General features: G+C 63.3%; 1 protein-coding gene across 5 annotated transcripts in view; it reads left to right on the top strand.

Annotated features, from left to right (window-relative positions):
* Positions 1-8,115: 8,115 nt before the first annotated feature.
* Positions 8,116-21,088, top strand: part of LLGL1 (LLGL scribble cell polarity complex component 1) — a 15,640-nt gene continuing 2,667 nt past the window's right edge. For 2 of the 5 annotated variants that reach the window (XM_004266781.4, XM_012531999.3), the window contains exons 1-17: positions 8,116-8,296; positions 11,408-11,505; positions 13,351-13,432; positions 13,528-13,658; positions 14,658-14,816; positions 14,908-15,070; positions 15,158-15,293; positions 15,532-15,586; positions 15,705-15,859; positions 15,927-16,150; positions 16,320-16,387; positions 17,443-17,596; positions 17,670-17,774; positions 18,169-18,461; positions 18,622-18,769; positions 18,847-19,000; positions 20,682-20,977. In XM_004266781.4, coding sequence (XP_004266829.2) covers positions 8,216-8,296; positions 11,408-11,505; positions 13,351-13,432; positions 13,528-13,658; positions 14,658-14,816; positions 14,908-15,070; positions 15,158-15,293; positions 15,532-15,586; positions 15,705-15,859; positions 15,927-16,150; positions 16,320-16,387; positions 17,443-17,596; positions 17,670-17,774; positions 18,169-18,461; positions 18,622-18,769; positions 18,847-19,000; positions 20,682-20,977 — 2,502 coding nt within the window. In that variant the 5' untranslated portion in view covers positions 8,116-8,215. The remainder of the gene's footprint in view (positions 8,297-11,407; positions 11,506-13,350; positions 13,433-13,527; positions 13,659-14,657; positions 14,817-14,907; positions 15,071-15,157; positions 15,294-15,531; positions 15,587-15,704; positions 15,860-15,926; positions 16,151-16,319; positions 16,388-17,442; positions 17,597-17,669; positions 17,775-18,168; positions 18,462-18,621; positions 18,770-18,846; positions 19,001-20,681; positions 20,978-21,088) is intronic. The other 3 variants (XM_033422712.2, XM_033422713.2, XM_012532000.3) reach the window with 3 other exon arrangements.

Below are 21,088 nucleotides of genomic sequence, written 5' to 3'. Positions count from 1 at the left end.
GGGCCAGTGGAGGAGGAACAGCACGAGCAAAGGCAGGAGAGGGCCTGGCCTCTGTAGACAATACGTAGGTGGTTTTGCTCATTAAACAAATTCTGGAGTTCCTGCTATATGCTGGCCAAGCCCTTACTGTGGCCCCATAGTGAGCAAAACCCTTCCAGCCCCTGCTCTCAAGATGAGTACGGTAGAGCGGTGGATGCAGATCCAGGCTTGAGGCAGAGGGGTTTGGGTAGAGTAGGGGTGGGGTCCAGGGGGTTTAGTCCCTCCAGATCCTGGACCTGGCTCCCAGGTTCTGGTCAGGGGCTTTGGTCTAGAGTCTCCCTCATTCATTTCCAGTGCCCAGAGCCAGTCTGCTTGGCCAAATTCTTGCTGTGAAAACCTGGCAAGCCACTTAACTCCCCATTTAACAGGGAGGGGAGAGTCCAGAGGGAGCAAGTGAGTGGCCAGGGCTCAGGCCTGCAAATCAGTGACAGGATGTGAAGTGGGGGTGGGGTGGGCAGAGCCTCCTTGGGGTCTGTGGCCAGTTGGGCCTGCAGGGGTAGCCACGGGGCTGGGCGGATAGGGCCCTGGATGCCCTGGAGAGGAGACATTGGAGCTGAGGGAAAGGTCACCCACACCGTGCCTGGGCCCCTGACTTGGGTCACGGGATGGGGGCTCATGCGGAGGGCTGGGGAGCTGCGAGGGATTCTCCACTGCAGCTGTGATAAAGCCAGACCTGGGTTCTTCCTAGTGAGTGAAGGAGGCCCTTTGCCTTGAGGACTGAGGGATGAGGCCAGAGGAACGGGGTCCAGCCCTCAGAGGTCCTGCTGTGTCTCTGGCGCTGGTTTCTGTCCCTGTACAGCGGTTCCATGGCACCCCGTCTCTGGGACTGTGAGAATCCTCTGAGTAGTTCCCAGGCAGATGGGGGGGCCGTATCTGAGTCCCTGAATCTGACTGTTCCCAGCCCTCTGCTGGGGCACTAGCTAGCTGTTTGGGCCACGTGCTGAGTCCCATCTCTGCTCCCAGCCCAGGCTTGTATACAGAGGTGCTCTAACAACGTCAGGCTCCAGCCCTTCCCAGCTGGGGAACCCATCCCATTCCTATAATCCTGTTGTGTGGTGGGGGAAACTGAGGCCCAAAGTCACATTCATTCATTCAAAAAATACGAGTGTCCGACTGTGCTGAGCTCTGGTGAGGGTACAGAACAACCTGGTGTGTGTCACATACACACACACACACACACACACACACACACACACGTAAGGTTATTGTAGAGCGTACTGATAGATGTGTAGCACATAAGTTACCAGTAATAAAGCGTAGCACTCTTTAAGTTCTGTCTAGCCCGCTGTTTCTCACAGAATGCTCTTACTGATTTTAGTTGTTGTTGAGTTCTTGTATTTGTAGCTCACCTGTGGTGGTAATTCAGCCACAATATGGTAAACGGAGCTGCATCCCATCTACCTGTATTAGTTTCCTGTGGCTGCTGAAACAGATCACAACACGTCCGGGGGCTTAAAACAACAGACGTTTATTTTCTCACAGTTTGGAGGTCAGAAATCCCAAATCACCACCACTGGGCTGGAATCAGTGTGGCAGGCCCACGCTCGCGTCTGACAGCTCCCGGCGGCTGTTGACATTCCTTGACTTGTGGCCACATAACTCTCGTCTCTGCCTCTGTGGCCACACGGCCTCCTCTTCTGTGTCCCAGATCTCCTCTGCCTCTCCCTCATTACAGCCTCCCTTGATAACCAAAAATAATCTCCCCATGTAAAGATCTTTAATCACACTGGCAAAGTTAAAAAACGTTAAAAAAATTTTACATTCCAGGGATTGAGACCTGATACCTTTGGGGGCCACTGTTCAGCCTACTACTACCCTGCTCTCTTCCCAATAAGTTTGTCCTTAAATTTGAGACATGACCTACTGATTACTCACTGATGAACAGATTGTTAGTGGGATTGAAATGTTTCAGCCTCAGTATTAGTTTTAAATTTAATCTGCATCGTTAATATTTTCTCCACCCATTTCTTAAGTCTAGACCTGTGCTGTCCAGTACATTAGCCACTGGAAGCTCGGCTGTTGAGCACCTGAAGAAACGTGGCTGGTTTGAATTGAGTTGTGCTTTAAGCGTAAAATAACACACCAGAATTTGAAGAGTTAGTACAAAAAAAGAGTGTAAAAAATATCATTAGTTACTTTATATTGATTACATGGAAATGATAATATTTTGGACATACCTGGGTTAAATAAAGTATGCTATTTAATTTTACCTGTTTGCTGTTACTGTTTAAGTCTGGCTACTAGGGAGTTTGAAATTACATGTGTGGCTTGCACTGTGTCTCTGTTGGAGGCACTGGTCTAGAACATGAGTGGTAAACCCAGCCTGATTTGTGGCCGTGGAAACATTCCCTTCTGGCTGGTTCCAAGCACAGCCGCGAGCGCCGTTATCACAGTGTCTCCACCACACAGATGCAGCCAGTGTAATGCAGAAGAACAGACAGGAGGGAAACAAAGTAAACCCGGAAGTGCTTAGTTCTGAACTTTACCTCTGTTTTCAGTGTAAGTTAGTTTTTAAACAATGGCTGTGTTTAACAGCCGGCTCACAAAGATTCTTAAATCCTGACAACTGGCGTTGCAGGGCTTTGCGGAGAGGAGGATGTGGTCAGACTTAGTTAGGGTGAGAGCAGAGAAGGAGCGTGGCAGGCACGGCACCTGTAGAGATTAAGGGGCTCCAAACGGAGGGCCTGGGGTCCTCCAGCTGGGTGTCGGGGCGTTCCCTGGCGCACTCCCTCCGGTGCCCACAGTGCGGCAGCAGAGTCCCAGCGGAGAGTCCCCACTCACTCGGAGTGGGCGGGGCACAGCCCTCCCTTGGTTTAGATGGGGAGCTGAGGCCCCGGGGCAAGAACTTGGGTTCCCCACTGCTGCCACCCTGCTCAGCCAGGGCCCCCGGGTGAGCGGCTGTGCAGGGCCACCCAACTCGCCGGGCATAGTCCCCCGAGCCTTTGTGCTGCCAGTGCCCTCTGCCTTAGGCGGCTCCTGCTGGAAGCCACCTTGTGGGACAGGGCTGCCCTGGGCTCCGTGGACCGCAGGCTTCCCTCAGCACAGCCCAGGGAGTTCTGTGTGGCCCAGTGCTGCCACTGCAGGCTGGGAGACCAGGACCTGACTCCCTAACTCCCACCCTCTCTGGACTCATCGTGAGTGAGGCCCTTTACGATCTGTCTCATTTAATTCTCACCACAATCTCTAATACCTCCCTTGGGGCCCGGGCTCAAATCCTGACTCTGGCATGTACTAGCTGTGTGACTCTGGGCAGGTTACTTAAATCTCTCTGATCTTGGTTTCTTCCTCTGTAAGATAGGCGTAGAATGAAAGGAATGACTGGTGCCTGGTACAGATCAACTGCTCAGTGTTAATAAATGGTAGCAATTACTATTCACCCCCATCTTGCAGATGAGTAAACTGAGGCCCAGAAAGATGAAATGGCAGAGCAGGATTAGAACTTGCAGCCACAGAGACGAATGAAGCACAGAACCCCACCTTCCAGTAGGCCTCTGAGAATCTCCTGGATCCTCAAACCTGACACCCCTGCAGGGGGCTGGTGCATCCAAATCCCCAGGTCCTGTGACCCAGTGTGAGCCGAGAAAAGCACAGTTCAGACCCAGGCTCAGGGCAAGTGTCAGGCCTGGCAGCCCTGTATCTGGAGAGGGAGCTCTGGGCTAGAGGTCCAAAGACCCCTGTGTGGTCCCCCACGTGACCCTGGGCAGGTCACTTCTCTCTGAGCCTCAGGTTCCTCCCTTGTAAAACGAGGACAGGCTGGGTCTGCCCCAGCCTCCCGCTGCCTGGCCCCTTCCCTGAGGCCCAACACACTGCTCACCCTCTGTGGGCCCCAGAGCCCCTGCCCCTGCCCCTGCCCCTCCCCTATATGGGCCCTCAAAGCCACCATGCAGGATGAGGGCTCCGGTGCTCTCCCAGGCAGCCCCCACCCTGCTGGACCCCTCATCTCCTCCCACCCAGGCCCTGCCCGCCCTGCCCCCAGCCCAGATTCCACTCCAGGAATCGCGGGGCCTGCCAGGCCCCCCGGAGCCGAGCCGCCAGGAAGAAGCTGCTTGTGTGGTTTGGGCAGCAGAGGAGGGTCGTGGCCTCAGCCAGGATCTGGGCCAGCTCCTGGAAGGCGGGGCCGTCTCCCTGGCCCAGGCTGTCCCGCCTTCCCTCCCACTCCCTGGCTGCCCCTACTCGGCCTCCCTGTGGGGCTTTCGCCCTTCTTCCCTCCTCTCCACAGGTGGCCTTGGGCCTTAGCTTCCGTTTCCTGTCTGTGAAGTGGGCTGTCCTTGTACCTACCTCCAAGTGTCACAGCAAGGTCCAGGCCGATAAAGCACAGATACAGCATCTGTGGGGCGCCTGCCTCTGAGGATGCCAGCCTGGCTCGGGGACACCCCTACTCTGCACCTGCCTCGCCACAAGCTTCAACCACCATTTCCTATGACCTCTGACTCCCAAACAATGTGGACTGTTGTTATTTGCGTTTTGTATTTTTAATGCAGTATTTCAAACACACTGAAAAATACTTGGGAAGCCACGCTACCACCCACACGTGTTAACAGTTTGTCGCATTTGCTTCTGACCTTTTTTTATTCATCTGTACATTATTTTTGAAATGTGTTGAGTGCCTACCGTGTGCCAGGCACTGTTCTAGGCACTGGGGACACAGCAGTGAACAGCAGCATTAAAAACTGAGCCCTCGGGGAGCACATTCTCAAGCTGGAAGACAAGTAATGTACACAGAAGTCAGATGCACGGTGGGTGAGAAGAGGCAGGCAGAGAGGAACAGGCAAGGGAGGCATCAGGAATCGAGAGGCCGGCGGGGGGGCTTACTTGAGCAAGTGTCATGAGGTCAAGACCAAAAGGAGGGGAGGGATTTGGTTAAGTGAAAACCTGGGGGCAAAGCGTCCCAGCTAAGGAAATAGCCAGTGCAGGGGTCCCAAGGCAGAGCCTGTCTGGTAGGTTTGAAGAATGGTGAGGCAGCTGGTTATGAGCCAGAGTCTAGGAATGGCTGGCTCACTAGGTACACAGCCTGCCAGGCCCTGGGCCCTACGCCTGTTTGGAATCATCTCATTTAGTCCTTACTGCATTTTACAGATGGGGAAACTGAGGCCCAAGGTGGACAAGTGGCTTACCTGAGGTCACCCAGCTAGCAAGGGGATGTCTTGGGATTTGAAGCCAGACCTGGGTCCCACCTTAGAGCTGGGCGAGGGCCCTGGGGTGGCCAAGGAGAAGGAGGAGGAGGAGGGTGTAGGGAGAGGCCACCCCACCCCGGAAATGCCGAGGAGGTAGCAGCCCATCCCTGGCCTGAGGCTGACCTGAGGCTGGGAGGCTGCAAGAGGGACCGGCTTTCCCTTTGAGTGCTGCTGACTCAGGCGCCCTCCTGCCCCCATCATCCCCCCAACATCCAGGACAGGTGCGGGGCCGCCTGAGGTCACTGAAGACCTTGTGTCCATGCCCTTGCCTGGGCTCCCCAGAGCCTGTTTCCTGCTTTGAGCAATGAGCAGGCGTGGCCCTGTTGCCCTGTGACCATGGTAATCATATACCTGGGCCTGGGCTCACGGGGGAGGGGAAGCACAAGCAGTCCGTCCTTGGTGTCCCACACTCACCCCGTGCCATTCCTAACCCTGCCCCACGTGTGGATGGGCTGGGCCTATCTGCTCACGTCTCAGTTTACCCATTTAACCCCTTGAACCTGATCAGATGGGGCCAAGCTGGGGCCTTAGAGTCACCTGGGAAAGGACTGGTTTAAAATCCAGGCTCTGGGGCCCTACTCCATAGGCATTCGTACAGGTGTGGGGGGGAGTTCTGACACTCTGAGAACCCCTGCTTGCCTGGGCCCCCCCTCTCCACCCCTTGCCCGCTCTACCGTTGAACTGCTCACCCATTACAGCCCAGCTTGAACTGCCCCCCTCCCTCCAGGGGCACCTACCCTGCGTCAGATGCCTCTTCTGGGCTCCCACCGCCTCCGGGTGTCCCCATCACAGCACAGCGAACTCCGGGTGGCTGTGGTCTCCACTCGGCTCTGTGCTCCCCTAGACTGTGAGCTGTGGGTGTGCGGTGGGGCAGGCATGGCTGCTTACTGCCTGCTGACTCGGTCCCCTTTCAAAGACAGAAGTGGAGACTGAGGAAGGGCAGGGACTTGCCCAGGGTGACAGAGAGGCAGAGCTCAAACAGCAATTAGCAAGAACACTAACGACAGCTGAGTCCCACACGGCACTTCCTGTCTGCCTGGCTGCGGTCTGGTCTAAGGGCTTTACAAGTGCTAATTCATCTCATCTTCGAAACGACTCTCTGAGGCAGGTACTAGGATTACCCACGTTTTTTTTTTTTTTTTTTTAAACTTTATTTATTTATTTATTTATTTGCAGTACACGGGCCTCTCACTGTCGTGGCCTCTCCGGTCGCAGAGCACAGGCTCCGGACGCGCAGGCTCAGCGGCCATGGCTCACGGGCCCAGCCGCTACGCGGCATGTGGGATCTTCCCGGACCGGGGCATGAACCTGCGTCCCCTGCATCGGCAGGCGGACTCCCAACCACTGCGCCACCAGGGAAGCCCCCCTACCCACGTTTTTACAGGTGAGGAAACCGAGACAGAGCTTAAGCATCTTGCTCCAGGCCGCACAACTTCTAAAGGCAACGGACGGACTAGGGATGTGAATTAACACCTTCCTAACGTTTCCCCGTTAGGAAGGCCTTTGTTCTGCAGAAGAGGCCACTGGGGCTCAGGCTGTGAAAGTCAGCCATGGGTGGCAGGGCACGGACCAGAACCCAGGCTTCAGACCTGCTTGAGCTGCCTGTGCTGGGCATGGCATGGGCAGAGGCCGGAGGTGCCTGACCCTTCTCAGTGCAGTCAGCTCAGGCCCCTTGCCTGCGCCCACCTGTCTTAGCTTCCTCATCTAGAACCTCGGGGGCTTCCTCCCTCACAGAACTGTTGAGAGCACTTAATCAGCTGAAACCAGGAAAGGGATGTGATTGGTGCCTGCCACACCTGTAGACACTCATAAGCCTTGTTCTTATCTTCCTTCGTCTCACCTCCCTGCCCCTCTGCTTGGGCCTCTTCTAGATCCAGCCCCAACCCCAGGTAAGGGCTGAGCCGGGCTGACTGGGGGTGGGGGGGTGGTCAGGCCTGTGGCTTGGCAACTGCCTGGGGTCACAAGTCAGGTGCCTCCCTTGACACAGCTGGTGGGGTCTGGCCAGGCCTACCTGCCCCACCTAAGCTTCTGGGACCCTGAGCCCAGGGCAGCCTATTCTCGGTCTCGGAAGGAAAGGTTCAGCCTCCAGGCCACTGTCCAGATGAGAAAAGGAGGCCTGGGATGTGGGTGGGGACAGGCCATCGTCCCTCAGCGTGGAGGCGGTGCAGCTTTGCTTATACACCATTCCCTGCGTAGGGATGCCCTCCCCCCATGTCGGAGAAGCCCGGATCCAATCTCGGGACCAAATGCCAGCTCCCCAGGAACGGCCTCTTCTCCCCACTGGGTCTCTGTCCCTCCCTTTAGCTGATGGCGCTCCTAAGAATCTCCCGTGCTGCCACCAGAGCTTTTTATGTCGGATCCTGAAGGATGTATATAGTTGTTCCCCAGGGGGCTGTGGGCGGAGGAGGGCAATCCTGACTGACCACCCAGCGGGACCAGGAGCATGGCGTGGGCGGTGCTCTGGCGCGCTGGAGGATGGTCCAAGTGGTGTCCCGTGAAACTGGTCAAACATAATACAACTCGTCAATCACCGGGCCAATGGCGCAGATGGGGAAACTGAGGCCGGGGACCAGGGAGTCGCCCCTGTCAGAATTCTCCTGGCTTTCGGGACGGGGCTGCCTCATTACCTGAGTGTGCGCGTCGCTCGCTCATTGCAAGAAGGGAAAAGCCTCCTCCAAATGGGGGAACGCGCGCCTCGCCTCAAAAACTCGTTCCCAGTAGCCCACGCCAGAGCTCTGCTCGTGGACTACAAGTCCCGGGAGGCCCCGCGGCGCAGCGCACGCGCAGCGGGCGTGCTCGCGGGCGCCCACCGAGAGGCGGCAGGGGCGGGGCGGGCGGCGCGCGGGCCGCCCATTGGCCAGGAGGCACGTCCGTTGGGCGGGCCCGCCCCTTGCAGGACCCGCCCCACCGCGCCCGCGCCTGGCGCCCGCGCCTCAGGACCTGCGGGGCCGCGCGGCGCATCCTGCGGGCGGCGGCGGCGGCGGCGGGCGGCCGGGCGCAAGATGATGAAGTTTCGGTTCCGCAGACAGGGCGCCGACCCGCAGCGCGAGAAGCTCAAGCAGGAGCTCTTCGCCTTCCACAAGGTGCGGCGGCGGGCCGGGGGCGGCTGGCCGGGGGCGGGGACCGGGCCGGAGCCACGTCGGGCCGGGGGAGGGGTCGCACGCTGGGCCCGGCCGCCCCGCTCTGCTCTGCCCGAGCCGCGCGCCAGCCTCGCTCCGTCTCTGCTCTCCGCTCCCCTGCTTCTGTCTCCGCGCCTTGGACTCCGCCGGCCTCTCCCTGCGGGCCTCTCCGCCTCCGTGTGTCTCCGGGCGGCTCTCAACTCTCGCTCCGGCTCCCACTCTCTTGTCTCTTTATCTCTTTCTCGGGGACCCCTCGGCGCCCCTGCTCAGCCCTTGGGCCCGGTTTGTTTTGCTTTCGCACCCAGGCCGGTGGGGAGGGGTGCGGAGTGGAGGCAGATGTTGGGGGGTGGGGCTGGGAAATCCCTTCCCGGTTCCTCTCCTCCCTTCCCCCACCGCCCGGGGCTCCGGCTTGCGCTCTGCCCGGCATCGCCGGGGGCTCCAGCGGGGGATGCCTGGCCGTTTACTCAACTGCAGTTCGAATCGCGGGGCCTCAGTTTCCCTTGCTATGGAATAGGGCCACTGTCCTCCTTGCTGTGGGCTCTGTCACAGGGGCAGCCGACCCACCGCCTCTCCTGGAGCCAAGGCGGAGGTGGGGGCGGAGGGCTGCTCCTTCCTTTCTTTCCTGGGTAGGGCCAGAGGGGCCACGGGAAAGGGGCTGCCTTCAGCCCCGCCTCCCCTGCGCTGGTGTGTGGTTGAGAGAGGCCCCAGCCTGCCCCTTGCTAACTCTCCCCAGGGGTGTCACTTCTGGCCTCAGCCAAGCCCTTTGATCACAGGGCCCCTTGCTGCTCTTGGGGCCTAGAGTCATTATGCTCACACACCGGTGAGAAAATTGAGGTTTAGGGCTGACCACGTGCCCAAAGTCAGAGTGAGCTGGGGCACTTGGTCTTTGGGTCCCCTTGTCAGTGGGATCTGACTTTAGCCTTGAGGGCCAGGGGCTTCAGGAGGGGTGCTGTGGTCCCCACCTGGCTGCCAGGAGACTCTGGTCCAGGAGGAAGCTCTGGGGCGACCGGTCCCGCAGTGACCGAGGCTGGGTCACCTCTCAGGGTAGGCGGGGTTTTCCAGGTGGCCTAGGGGCTGCCAGCACCCTCAGACTTGGTGGCCAAGGGGCCCAGAGAGGAGGCTGGTGCCCAGGGGCTCTGAGGTGTCCCCCTTCCTGTGCTGAGTGACCGAGGATGAGCCCCCTCGAGATGACAGGACAGTGATGGTGGGGCAGGCGTAGTGCTCAGGTATCACTTCCTCAGCCAGGGAGTCGGGGTGTGAAGTGGGGACCTGAGACAGGTGGAAGGGAGGCTTGCTCCCCCTGGCTGGCGCCTGGTGGCAGAAGCTGGTCTCCCTGCCAAGGAGGGTGAGGCCCTGTTCTGAGTGGGCAGCAGTGGTGGGAGGGGGTGGTCTTGGGCAGAGGGTCACTAGAGAGGAGGGGCTGGTAGGTGATCACTAGAAAATAGGCCCAGATTCCCGAGTGGTGGGGCATGGGCAGGGGGTGGTGGTCCAGGGTGAACCTGGACTTTGGACTCAGTCTTGGGTCCAAATCCCAGCCCTGCCCACAAGTTGCCTGTGGCATGTCCACTCTATATCAGTTTAACGAATACCGCATCGGGGTGGGGCTGATGTACTAGTTGGGGAGATAGTGAGAAGCCGAAAGAAGAGAGGCAAGTGTGCGGCGTCCAGTGGTTTGGTTGGTGGTCAGTGCCGTGGGTGAAATCAGGCAGGTGAGGGTGTGGAGCGATGGCTGCTGGGCCAGCGCAGGGGGCCTCTGAGCAGTTGTCTTCTGAGCCGTGGGAAGGAGCCCACCGTGGAGAGTGCCGGGTGAAGCACGTTCCAGGTAGACGGACCGTAGATGCAGAGGTCCTAGTAGATTGGAGGAGGGCGGAAGGCCATCGAGTGAGCTGGGGGCCGGTGGGAGGAGCCAGGTGGAGGGGACTTGGCCTTGACTCGGAGTGAGCTGGGAGCCCCGGAGGTCCTGAGCAGAGGAGTGGGCCGCCAGACTCGGTCAGGTCCAGTGTGGGCATGGCGGTGCCGGTGCTCCCCAGCCCACCCCAGTCAAGTGGGCTCACCAGTGCCCATATGGGAAGCCGAGGCTTGGTCAGTGCTGTGACTCACCCAAGGCCAAGCCAGGTGCTCAGAGGGCTCAGTCCCTGCCCGGATGGGGTGAGGCTGGAGGCAGGCTGGGGCCACAGGCCTGGGGACCAGGGTTCCTTATAAAACTTGTGTCTTGCTGATGCAGTGGTCAGGGGGTACCAGCACCCACATGGGGTGTCCCACGTTGGTGTTGAGGGCAGGGGGCTGGGGGCCCAAGGGTGCAGGCTTCCCAGGGAGGGCCCCCAGCCAGGCCTCGGGGTTGACTAGGGGCTCCTTGGGTAGGTGGGGGGGGGCGGCGAGCCAGGGCTGGTCTGCACTGGGACTGGCCCTGCCGGGAGCTGGGGACCTGGTGGGAGCCGTTGCATTGACACCCCCAGTGCACAAGCCCCCTGCCCACCATCCCAACCAGGGATGGGAAGGGAGTCACGTCTCCCAGTTTCCAGGTGGGAACCCAAGTCTGGCAGGTGCGTGACACCTTCGGGGCCTGGGCAGGAAGCTCCTTCTCTCTGGGCTCCAGTCTCCCTGTCTCTGGGGCTGGGGAGCAGCCCCGGGTCGGGGTGGCGCTCGAGAGCCTCTGCCTAGCTGGCCTTGGCTGCTGGCCTCTGACCACCCGTCAGAGCCTGTGTTGGGGGTTGCCTGGGACCACACCCCACTTCAGTCTGCCAGGAGGAGTGGGGTGCGGAGCCCTGCTCTGTGGGGCCGCGGGGTTCACTTCTGTGCCTGCGCCTCCTCTCGAGCCCCGTTCTGTTTGTTTTCAGAACCCTGTGCATGGTGGGGTGGACCCGAGTGTAGAGAGGGACGGGGCCTCGACCGGGGGGCGGGGGGCCTCTGTGGCGGGGCCAGGGTTTCAGGCCCTTCCTCACCGGAGCTGTGATTACCCGTTTCGCAGCTGAGGGCACTGAGGCCCGGAGCATGGGTGCGAAGCAGTGGCAGAGCCTGGACGCTGCCTTGGGGTGGGTGGGCCGTGCCTGTGCCAATGCCCTCGTCTCCTTGCAGACCGTGGAGCATGGCTTCCCCAACCAGCCCAGCGCCCTGGCCTTTGACCCTGAGCTTCGCATCATGGCCATCGGCACCCGGTCTGGGGCTGTCAAGATGTATCCTTTGTGGGCCGCGGCCTTCGGGGCCCGTCAGAATGTCCTGGTTGCAGCTCCCCGTGTGCCGGGCCCCTGGGGCAGGGCCGCGGCTGGGAGGCCACGGGAGCTGCCCGGACCCTGGTGGAGGCTGGTGCAGTTGCTGCCCTGAGACGCCTCCTCACAGAGACGATGGGGCTCAGCTCGCGGTGGCCCCGGCTGCGCCGCGCTGCCTTTCAGCCAGCCAGTTACCTGGCAGTTACCATCCCAGCAGCTGTGACTGGGGAGGTGGGCTGGGGCTGGTTGCACACGGTCCCCAGCAAGGGTGGTGGGTGGGCCAGGGTCACGGCGGGCCTTGCCCTGGTGCCCGGGCACACACACGTGTGCCAGTGTGAAGACACGTGTGTCCAGCCGAGGCGCTGCGGCAGTACCAGGCTCGGCATGGTGGGCGCCGCGCGGCCCGCACCTGGACGCTCGCGCCACACAATGGGCCTGTGAGCCGCACAAAGGGGCATTTTCCGGCGAGCGCAGGGCGGGTGTGGGGGGAGGCGGGCAGCTGGACGCCTCCCTCCTGCCGTGGGGGATCCCAGCCCCGCTGCACGGGGGGAGCCCCTCAGGTGGGGCCCCAGGGGCAGGGTCTGGCCAGCCACTGCATGGTGGCACGGGGTCTCCCCACCCAGGGGCTGGGGGCACTGGCCAGGAAGTTGTGAGTTTGTCGACTCCAGGGAGAGCGGCTGGACCTGGGTGCCCCCACCTCCCGTGGGCCCCTGAGGCATCAGTGGGCACGCAGGGGCCGGTGCCCCGGCCGCCTGCCGAGGGGTCCCACTTCCTGGCCCGCTGCTTCTGCGTCTTACGGCGCTGTCCTGCCCCGTGTGTGCTGTGGGCCCGGAGCCCCTTCCTCTGTGTCCCGGCGGAGTCTCTGCTGGTGGCACGGCCTTTCTCGTGCTCACAAAGGACAGGCAGGCAGACAGCCTCAGAGGGGGACGAGGCCCCCCACCCCTCCCAGACCATTCCGGCCTGAGTCCTGGGCTGGGAAACTGAGGCTGGCCACAGGGGCCGCGGCCCACCCCCCACCCCCCACCCCCGGGTCTGGCCCCGTCTCCTTGGCGACCCTGGTTCCCTCCCAGTGCTCCTGCCCTGTTTTTTGTCCCCTTGTCTGTGTCCTCCCGGCTCCTGCAGGGAATCCCAACTCCAGCTCCAGGCAACGGCTCCTGCCTTGTCTCCAGGCAACGTCCCTGACCCCTGCCCAGTCCTCCCTCCTGGGGCCCCTCGGCCTGCCCGTCCACTGTGAAGCCTGGGGTTGCTGGGACTCTGGCGCTCACACTGGGCGCTGGAAGCAGGTCACCTAAGCTCTCCAAGCCTCCGTGGCCTCTCCCCTTGCAGTGGGGGCTGCCTGCCCCAGAAGGAGGTGGGGTTCCTGGCCTGCAGCTGGCATCGGCCTGTGGCCGAGCTTCCTGTGCCTGGCTTGGCATATCCGCCTGTGTGATGCGGTGTGCGGGGCCGGCTCCTGTGCACACAGCCCGGAGAGGCTGACGCAGAGCCGTGAGCCGGGCCCGGGCCGTGTGTGCGGGGGGCGCTTTTACCCTCACGTGCCCTGCGTCAGCCCCGCGAGGTGGGAGTGCAAGTCGCCAGCCCCTTTTACAGATGAGGAGGTGAAGGTCGTGCAGCAGCACCGACTTGCAGGACCGAGCGAGCCTGCGTGTCGAGTGGCGGTGCAAGACGGTGCTCCTTGCGGCGAGGAGCACCGTGGACTAGGGAGGCCCCTGGATAGGCAGGCCCATTGGATAGGGCCCTCAGAGTGGTCCTGGGAGGAGGAGGCGTGGTTTCCCAGCCTGTGCCTGCTTTCCGCCCTTGACCCGTCACCCTCAGCTACGGTGCCCCCGGCGTGGAGTTCACGGGCCTGCATCGAGACGCGGCCACCGTCACCCAGATGCACTTCCTGCCCGGCCAGGTGAGCCTCGGCCCTGCCACTGGCTCCCGTGAACCCCATTTCCGCCCCGCCCCCTGCCCCAGACCGGCTCAGTCTTGGTCTCACTCACCTGCCAGGGCCGCCTCCTGACCCTGCTGGACGACAGCAGCCTCCATCTTTGGGAGGTCGTCCACCACAACGGCTGCGCCCACCTGGAGGAAGCCCTCCACCACCAGCCACCCAGTCGCCCGGGCTTTGATGGTGCCAGGTACTGGGGGACTCGGCCAGGGATGGCTGCTGGATGTGGGGCGAGCCTGTGGAGGGGCAGGGGGACAGGAAGCCGCCCCGGGGCTGGGGTTCAGGGGGCACGTCTGATGGCCTGGCAGGCGTCAGGTGGGCATCCTGGTAGAGTCTGAGGTGAGCAGGGACAGTCTGTGCTCCAGGACCACTGGGGCCCCAGGAGACACGGGACGGGAGAGTGTGTCCAGAGCCCGGTGAGGGGCATTTGGGGCAGGAACTGACATCAGCACAGGTCTCCTGGGCCCTCAACTGGTGCGGGGCGATGGGCCACAGTGTGCCTGGGTGAAAGGGCGGGTCGGGGAAAGGAGGGTCCCGCTGGGCTGTGAGGTGCTGGCAGGTGCCCCAGGGGGGTGACAGCATGGGCTTGGACCCCTGGGGAGAGAGTACGGGGCCCCTTGGTTCCTGGCCCGGCAGCCCTTGTTGAAATGGCCAGCGCGGGTGAGTCCTTCAGGTTGCAAGGTGCCTGTGCAGCTCCGCGGGAGGCTTGTCCTGCTTGGGCTTGGACTGGGGCTAGATGACCCCTGCCTCCCCCCCGCCCCCGTGTCCAACCCTAACCCAGGATGGATTCCCGGGGAGCGATCCAGGGCCCTCCTGCAAGTCAGGGAGACATCCATGGGCTGGGGGCGGGGCTTCCTGAGTGGGGCTCAGGGGGCCGTGCGTCCTGAAGGTTCTGGTCCTGGCCCAGGTGGGGCTTGGTTCCTGCCTTCCCCTCTTGGTGGGTGGGAGGAGCTCAGGGGCCCTTCTCCAAGACCTGGGGACCTATTTTTATCCCTGTCCCTGCTGATGTCCTGATGAATAACCGAGCGAGCTAATTACGACGTCCGCAGCCACCACCGTGCCCTTTCTGGGGCTGTGGCGAGTGCAGAGGGGCTTTGGTGAGCTGATGGTAGCGGCTCAGCCCCCTCCACGCCCTCCTCAGCCGGCGGATGGGCTCCCGCCCTCACCCCCCTCCCCTCGGCCCCCACAGTGGCCTGCCCAGCCTCGCCCGCATCACTGTGGTCCTGCTGGTGGCTGCCGGTGACCTGGCAGCCCTGGGCACTGAGGGCGGAAGCGTCTTCTTCCTGGATGTTCCCACCCTGACGCTGCTCGAGGGGCAGACCCTTGGCCCGGACGAGGTTCTGCGAAGGTGAGAGGCCACCCGGCTTCCCTGCACCCCGTCCACCGGGCGCGCTGCCACCGGCTCACCCCCCACGCCCCCCTCCCCTCTGCCCCCGCAGCGTGCCTGACGACTACCGGTGCGGGAAGGCCCTGGGCCCCGTGGAGTCTCTCCAGGGACACCTGCGGGACCCCACCAAGATCCTTATCGGCTACAGCCGAGGCCTGCTGGTCATCTGGAACCGGGCCGCGCGGTGTGCTGACCGCATCTTCCTAGGGAACCAGGTGTGTGGCGGAGGGGGGAGGCCGGCGGCTGTGCCGGGGCCTCAGCTCACAGCTGCTGAGCTCACGCCCGTCCACCCCGCCCCGCAGCAGCTGGAGAGTGTGTGCTGGGAGCGCAGCGGCCGCACGCTGGTCAGCTCGCACAGCGACGGCAGCTACGCCGTCTGGGCCACGGACACCGGCGACTCCCCGACGACACAGCCCACCGTGGCCACCACGCCCTACGGTGAGTGCCGGGGAGGCCTGTGCGAGGTCGGCAGTGACCCTGAGCTCAGACTGGCCTTGGTGGGGGGCTTTGGGAGGACTTGTAGAAGGTGGCGGGGCTGAGCCCAGCCGCAAAGATGAGACCCCCCCCGGGGCTGTCGGGCAGCGTGCCTTCCCTCGGGAGGTGGGAGCGTTGGAGGCAGGAGGAGAACGGAGAAGCGGCCGGGGCTCGGTGAGCCTGATGCTGTCCTACCCCCCAGGCCCCTTCCCCTGCAAAGCCATCAGCAAGATCCTGTGGCGAAACTGTGCGTCGGGGTAGGTGGTGTGCCGGGGCCACACCCGGCTGCGGGAGCGCAGGGCGGGGCTGGGGGAGGCTCTCCTGGTCCCCACGGGGCCCCTCCGGTGGCTCACGTGGCTCCTCCGCCCCGAGCAGCGAGCACTTCATCGTCTTCAGCGGTGGCATGCCCCGCGCCAGCTATGGCGACCGCCACTGCGTGAGTGTGCTCCAGGCCGAGACCCTGGTGACGCTGGACTTCACCTCCCGCGTCATCGACTTCTTCACGGTGCACAGCACGCGGCCCGAGGACGGTGCGTACCTGCCCTCCCACCCCGTGCCCGTGTGTCTGCGGCTGCACTCACCCACCCCGTCCCACAGAGTTCGACGAGCCCCAGGCCCTGGCCGTGCTGCTCGAAGAGGAGCTCGTGGTGCTGGACCTGCAGACGCCCGGCTGGCCGGCCGTGCCCGCCCCATACCTGGCCCCGCTGCACTCGTCCGCCATCACCTGCTCGGCCCACGTCGCCAACGTCCCCGCCAAGCTGTGGGCCCGCATCGTGAGCGCTGGCGAGCAGCAGAACCCCCAGCCGGCCTCCGGTGCCTCGGTGTGTGCCCGGAGGAAGGGTGCTGCCTGGGCACGCGCCTGAGATGGGGGTGTGGCAGGTGTATGTGGGGAGCTCAGAGGGACTTTGTGCCCTGGATGCCACTCCTGGGGTGAGAGGAGGAAGATGCTTGTCCTGACCTTCTGCTTCCGTCTCTGTCTCCGTCTCTCAGAGCTGGCCTATCACCGGGGGCCGGAACCTGGCTCAGGAGCCGACCCAGCGAGGGCTGCTGCTGACCGGGTAGGCGAACACGTGTCCCCGGCTCAGCCCAGTTGTGACGCGTGGTGTGAGTGTGTGTGTGTGGGCGAGCAGGGCCTGGCGCAGCCCGTGCGGGTGCGGGAGGGCCCATCCTGGGCCTGGTGGGAGCTGACCTGCTCGCTGACTCAGGCCCGGCCCCTGGTGGGACCAGGTCATCCCCATTCCCGCAGGGTGCACTGGGGTGAAGCCTCTCTAGACTCTGGTTTAAGGCTCAGCCCTCCTTTTAGCTCGAAACTGGGCTCCACCCACTCAGCCTGCCCCGGGACTGGAAAATCTGGGCTGGCCCATGCCGAGCTGCACAGGGCAGGTGCCCGAGAGCCCAGCCTGGGCCTGGCGGGCGCTGACGTGCCCGGTGACTCGGGCCCTGACTTCCTGCCCAGCCCCTGCCATCCGCCTGTGCTGGGACCCTCGGGCCTCTGACTCCAGCGGCCCCTCTCCAGTGAGAACTCCTCACCGTGGCTTTCAGGACCTCCGGAGCCGTCCCACCCGGTCCCACGGCCTCACTCACCTCATGCCCTGGCTCTGGGCTCCCCCCACCACCCAGGCGCCGGTGACCTGGACTGTGCAGCTGTGTCCTGAGGCTGCACCCCAGTTTGGTCTGCTCCTCCCCCCTTTCCCTCTCTGCTTCCTCCCGGCCTCCCCAGGCTTCCTGCTGCTGCCCCTGCCCCAGCCGATCCCTCCGCTCTGTGACTGCCTCTCTGGTCACCTTTTCTGGAGGCTCCCCTGGGGGCAGAGCCTCCGTAGTCCTCTGTTCCCTGTGTCACCCGCCCCTCACCTCCTGCTCATCATTTCTGGTGATTATTTCCGCACCTTCTCACCCTCTTTGCAGGGAAGGGCCCAGCACCTGCTGTATGTGGCCTGGCATACAGTAGGCGCTCAGTATGTGTCCTGTACGGTTGGTACTTCCTGTTTGCTGTGTGCAGTGGGAGTCTAGTCAGTGTCTGGCTTAGGCACTTAGTGCCCAGTGCGTGGTCGCTGGATGACTGGAGGGGGCGGGGGGCTGGAGGACCTGGGACCTGACCTCACCTTCCCTGCAGGCACGAGGATGGCACTGTGCGGTTCTGGGACGCCTCCGGCGTGGCCCTGCGGCCGCTCTACAAGCTGAGCACCGCCGGCCTCTTTCAGACAGACTGCGAGCACGCCGACAGCCTGGCCCAGGCCGCCGAGGACGACTGGCCACCCTTCCGCAAGGTGGGCCCCTCCCCTGGCTCCGGGGAGCCTGGTCCGGGCTCCGCCCTGTGTCACCAGTCCTTCCACCCTGCAGGTGGGCTGCTTCGACCCCTACAGCGACGATCCACGTCTTGGCGTGCAGAAGGTGGCGCTCTGCAAGTACACCGCCCAGATGGTGGTGGCCGGCACCGCGGGCCAGGTAGGGCCAAGGCGCCCCCAGGGCTGCGGGTCTTGGGGGGCTTTCTGGAGGGTCTGGTGGGGTGGTAGAGGGACCGGAGCAGCAAAAACCCAGAGGTGGGAACGGGGCTCCAGGTGGGACCAGCCAGGGCTGTGGGGACCCACAGAGGCTTGGGGCTGGGGTGGGAGCACAGGTGTTAGATGAGCCCCGGGAGGGCAGGGCTGGCAGGTCCTGGTCGCCACCGTGTTGCTCAGTGAGGGCCCTGGTATACCGTGGGCGTCCAGTAAGTGTTTATTCAGAGGATGCACTGGAGACAATCCTGGGACCACCCTGGCAGAGGCATCGGAGGCTCGGGTGGGGCGCGGGTGGCCCCCTCTTTGTGCCGACCGCCCCATGCCCCCCCCCCGCCCCTCAGGTGCTGGTGCTGGAGTTAAGTGATGAGCCGTCGGATCAGGCGGTGGGCGTGGCCAGCGTGGACCTCCTCCAGGACCGTGAGGGCTTCACGTGGAAGGGCCACGAGCGGCTGAGCCCACGCACAGGGCCGCTGCCCTGGCCAGCCGGCTTCCAGCCCCGCGCACTGGTCCAGTGCCTGCCGCCGGCTGCTGTCACTGCCGTCACGCTCCACGCTGAGTGGGGCCTTGTGGCCTTTGGCACCAGCCACGGCTTCGGCCTCTTCGACTACCTGCGCAGGAGCCCCGTGCTGGCCAGGTGCGTGCGGGCCCCTCCCGAGGTTTGCTGGGGCGCAGGTGGGGGGTGCTTTCGAGCCTCACAGGAAGCACTGCTGGTGGAAGTTAGGCCCCCTGGTGGCTGGGCTCGAGGGCGGGCTTGGGGCTCGGGCTTCCCTGATGCCCGGCACTTGCGCCCCCAGGTGCACCCTGCACCCCAACGACTCCCTGGCCATGGAGGGGCCGCTGTCCCGCGTGAAGTCGCTCAAGAAGTCACTGCGCCAGTCCTTCCGGCGCATCCGCAAAAGCCGCGTCTCGGGCAAGAAGCGCTTGACTGCCGCCAGCAGCAAGGTGGGCCAGGCGGCTGGGCGGCCGGGTGGGGCGACAGGGGCGGGAAGACCGGGCTCCCGAGCCTCGTGCCCCTCAAGTTGCAGGAGGCCAACGCGCAGCTGGCGGAGCAGGCCGGCCCCCACGACGTGGAGGTGACGCCCGTGCAGCGCCGCATTGAGCCCCGCTCGGCCGATGACTCCCTCTCGGGCGTTGTGCGCTGCCTCTACTTCGCCGACACCTTCCTTCGCGACGGTGAGGCCGGGAGGGGTGTGCTGGGGAGGTGGCCCTGGGTGGTGTGGCCCGGGTTCCGGTCAGCTGCCTGGGAAACGGGCGTGGAGTGGCGCCTCCCGGAAGGTTGGAAAGTGTTGCCTGCTGAGTGCTGGGCTGCGCTGGCAACAGGGTGCCCCGGCCCACAGCTGCCCCCGGGACAGCCCGACGGTGGGGTTGGTGAACGGAGACCCGAGCGGAGACGGGAGCCCGGGTCCTGGGGGGGCGTGTGGGCCGCAGCGCCGAGGCTGAGGTGGGCGTGTGTCAGGAGACCCCGGGCAGCGTGGCTGGAGCAGAGGACGGGCCCGGGAGGTGTGGGTTCCGGCTGCCTAGCCAAGGAGCTGGCTTTATATATAGTAAGGTTTTTTTTTTAAAATATAAATTTATTTATTTATTTATTTTTGGTTGCGTTGGGTCTTTGTTGCTGCGTGCGGGTTTTCTCTAGTTGCGGCGAGCGGGGGCTACTCTTCGTTGCAGTGCGTGGGCTTCTTATTGTGGTGGCTTCTCTTGTTGCGGAGCACGGGCTCTAGGCGCACGGGCTTCAGTAGTTGTGGCGCGCGGGCTCTAGAGCACAGGCTCAGTAGTTGTGGCGCACGGGCTTGGTTGCTCCGCGGCATGTGGGATCTTCCCGGACCAGGGCTCGAACCCGTGTCCCCTGCATTGGCAGGTGGATTCTTAACCACTGCACTACCAGGGAAGCCCGAGGAGCTGGCTTTGACCCCGAGCGGTTGGAGCCCCTGAGGGTCCTGCAGAGGGCAGTGATGCGGTCGGGTTTATGGACGGAGTTGCTGATTGGTTTAACTTGATGATGGGGCACATCTGTCGTGTCTCGGGGATTTTAAGTGAAAGCCCCTGTGTGAGCAGCTCAGTGTGCGTCTGGTGGACATAACCTACAGCCAGGGTGCCCGAGTCGCACGCCGTAGCATTGACGCTGAAGCTAGAGTTTTCCTGTCACACTCGGCCCACAGGCGGCTCTGTTCATCTCAGAAACGCCTTTTTGGGGTTGGGTCAGTGTCCAGCTAGTCTGCACGTGGCGCTGTCATTGATGCGTCTTTCCGTCTCCGTCTGGGAGGGGAGCCCCCACTCCTGGTGGTGTTTGTGGAGCGTCCCTCTGTCCGGTGGATCCTCCCACTGTCTGGATGCGGCAGCCCCGGGGTTTTGGTTGGCCTGCTTCCAGTGTCCCCGAGAAGCCAGCTGGGCTTTGGCAAGCATGGCTTTGATTGCTCACTAATTTTTTGCTCCGGTTCCGCCCCCCACCGTGGTTGCTGCTGAGGTCACCAGTTCATCAAAGGTGCACAGTGGTGACTGCCTGGTCCATCCACGCCTGTGCGTTTTTAGCCGATTTTCCACTTCTTCCTGAGGGGGGGTCAGCTTGCACGGGATGGCAGGCTCGGTGTCTGCGGCAGGACCAGTGATGGACGTAGGGGAGTCGTGGCTCCGCGATGGGGCCGCATCCCCGGGATGCTGGGGGGGGCGGGTCTGAGAGGTCAGGGTCCAGTTTGACATCCCCGCGGAAGTGCCCTAGAGGTCACTCCTGCGCCTGCAGGAGGACTGGCCGAGGTCACCAGGGAGGTGTGGGCTGGAGAGAACCAGTTCGGGTCCCAGGGCATCGGGAGGGGCGGGGAGGGGAGGCACGTGCCTGCCTCACCAGCCCATCGTCCCCCAGCGGCCCACCACGGCCCCACCATGTGGGCGGGCACCAACTCGGGCTCCGTGTTTGCCTATGCGCTGGAGGTGCCCGCGGCAGCGGCGAACAGTGACAGGCGGCCCGAGCGGGCAGTGGAGGCCGTGCTGGGCAAGGAGGTACAGCTGATGCACCGCGCACCCGTGGTGGCCGTGGCCGTGCTGGATGGACGCGGCCGCCCGCTGCCGGAGCCCTACGAGGCCTCAAGGGACCTGGCACAGGCGCCTGACATGCAGGGCGGCCACGCTGTGCTTATCGCATCTGAGGAGCAGTTCAAGGTGAGCTGACACAGAGACCCCTGGGGCTTCCGTCTCCTGGACACCGCCAGACCCTTGACGACGCTTGCCCGCCTACGCCCACTTGCTGAGACCTCCCGAGAGCCCCCAGCC

This window comes from Orcinus orca, chromosome 19, assembly GCF_937001465.1.
Source record: "Orcinus orca chromosome 19, mOrcOrc1.1, whole genome shotgun sequence".
Classification (NCBI taxonomy): domain Eukaryota; kingdom Metazoa; phylum Chordata; class Mammalia; order Artiodactyla; family Delphinidae; genus Orcinus; species Orcinus orca.
The sequence above is the reverse complement of the archived record's forward strand: the minus strand, read 5'-3'. Positions and strand labels throughout refer to the sequence as shown.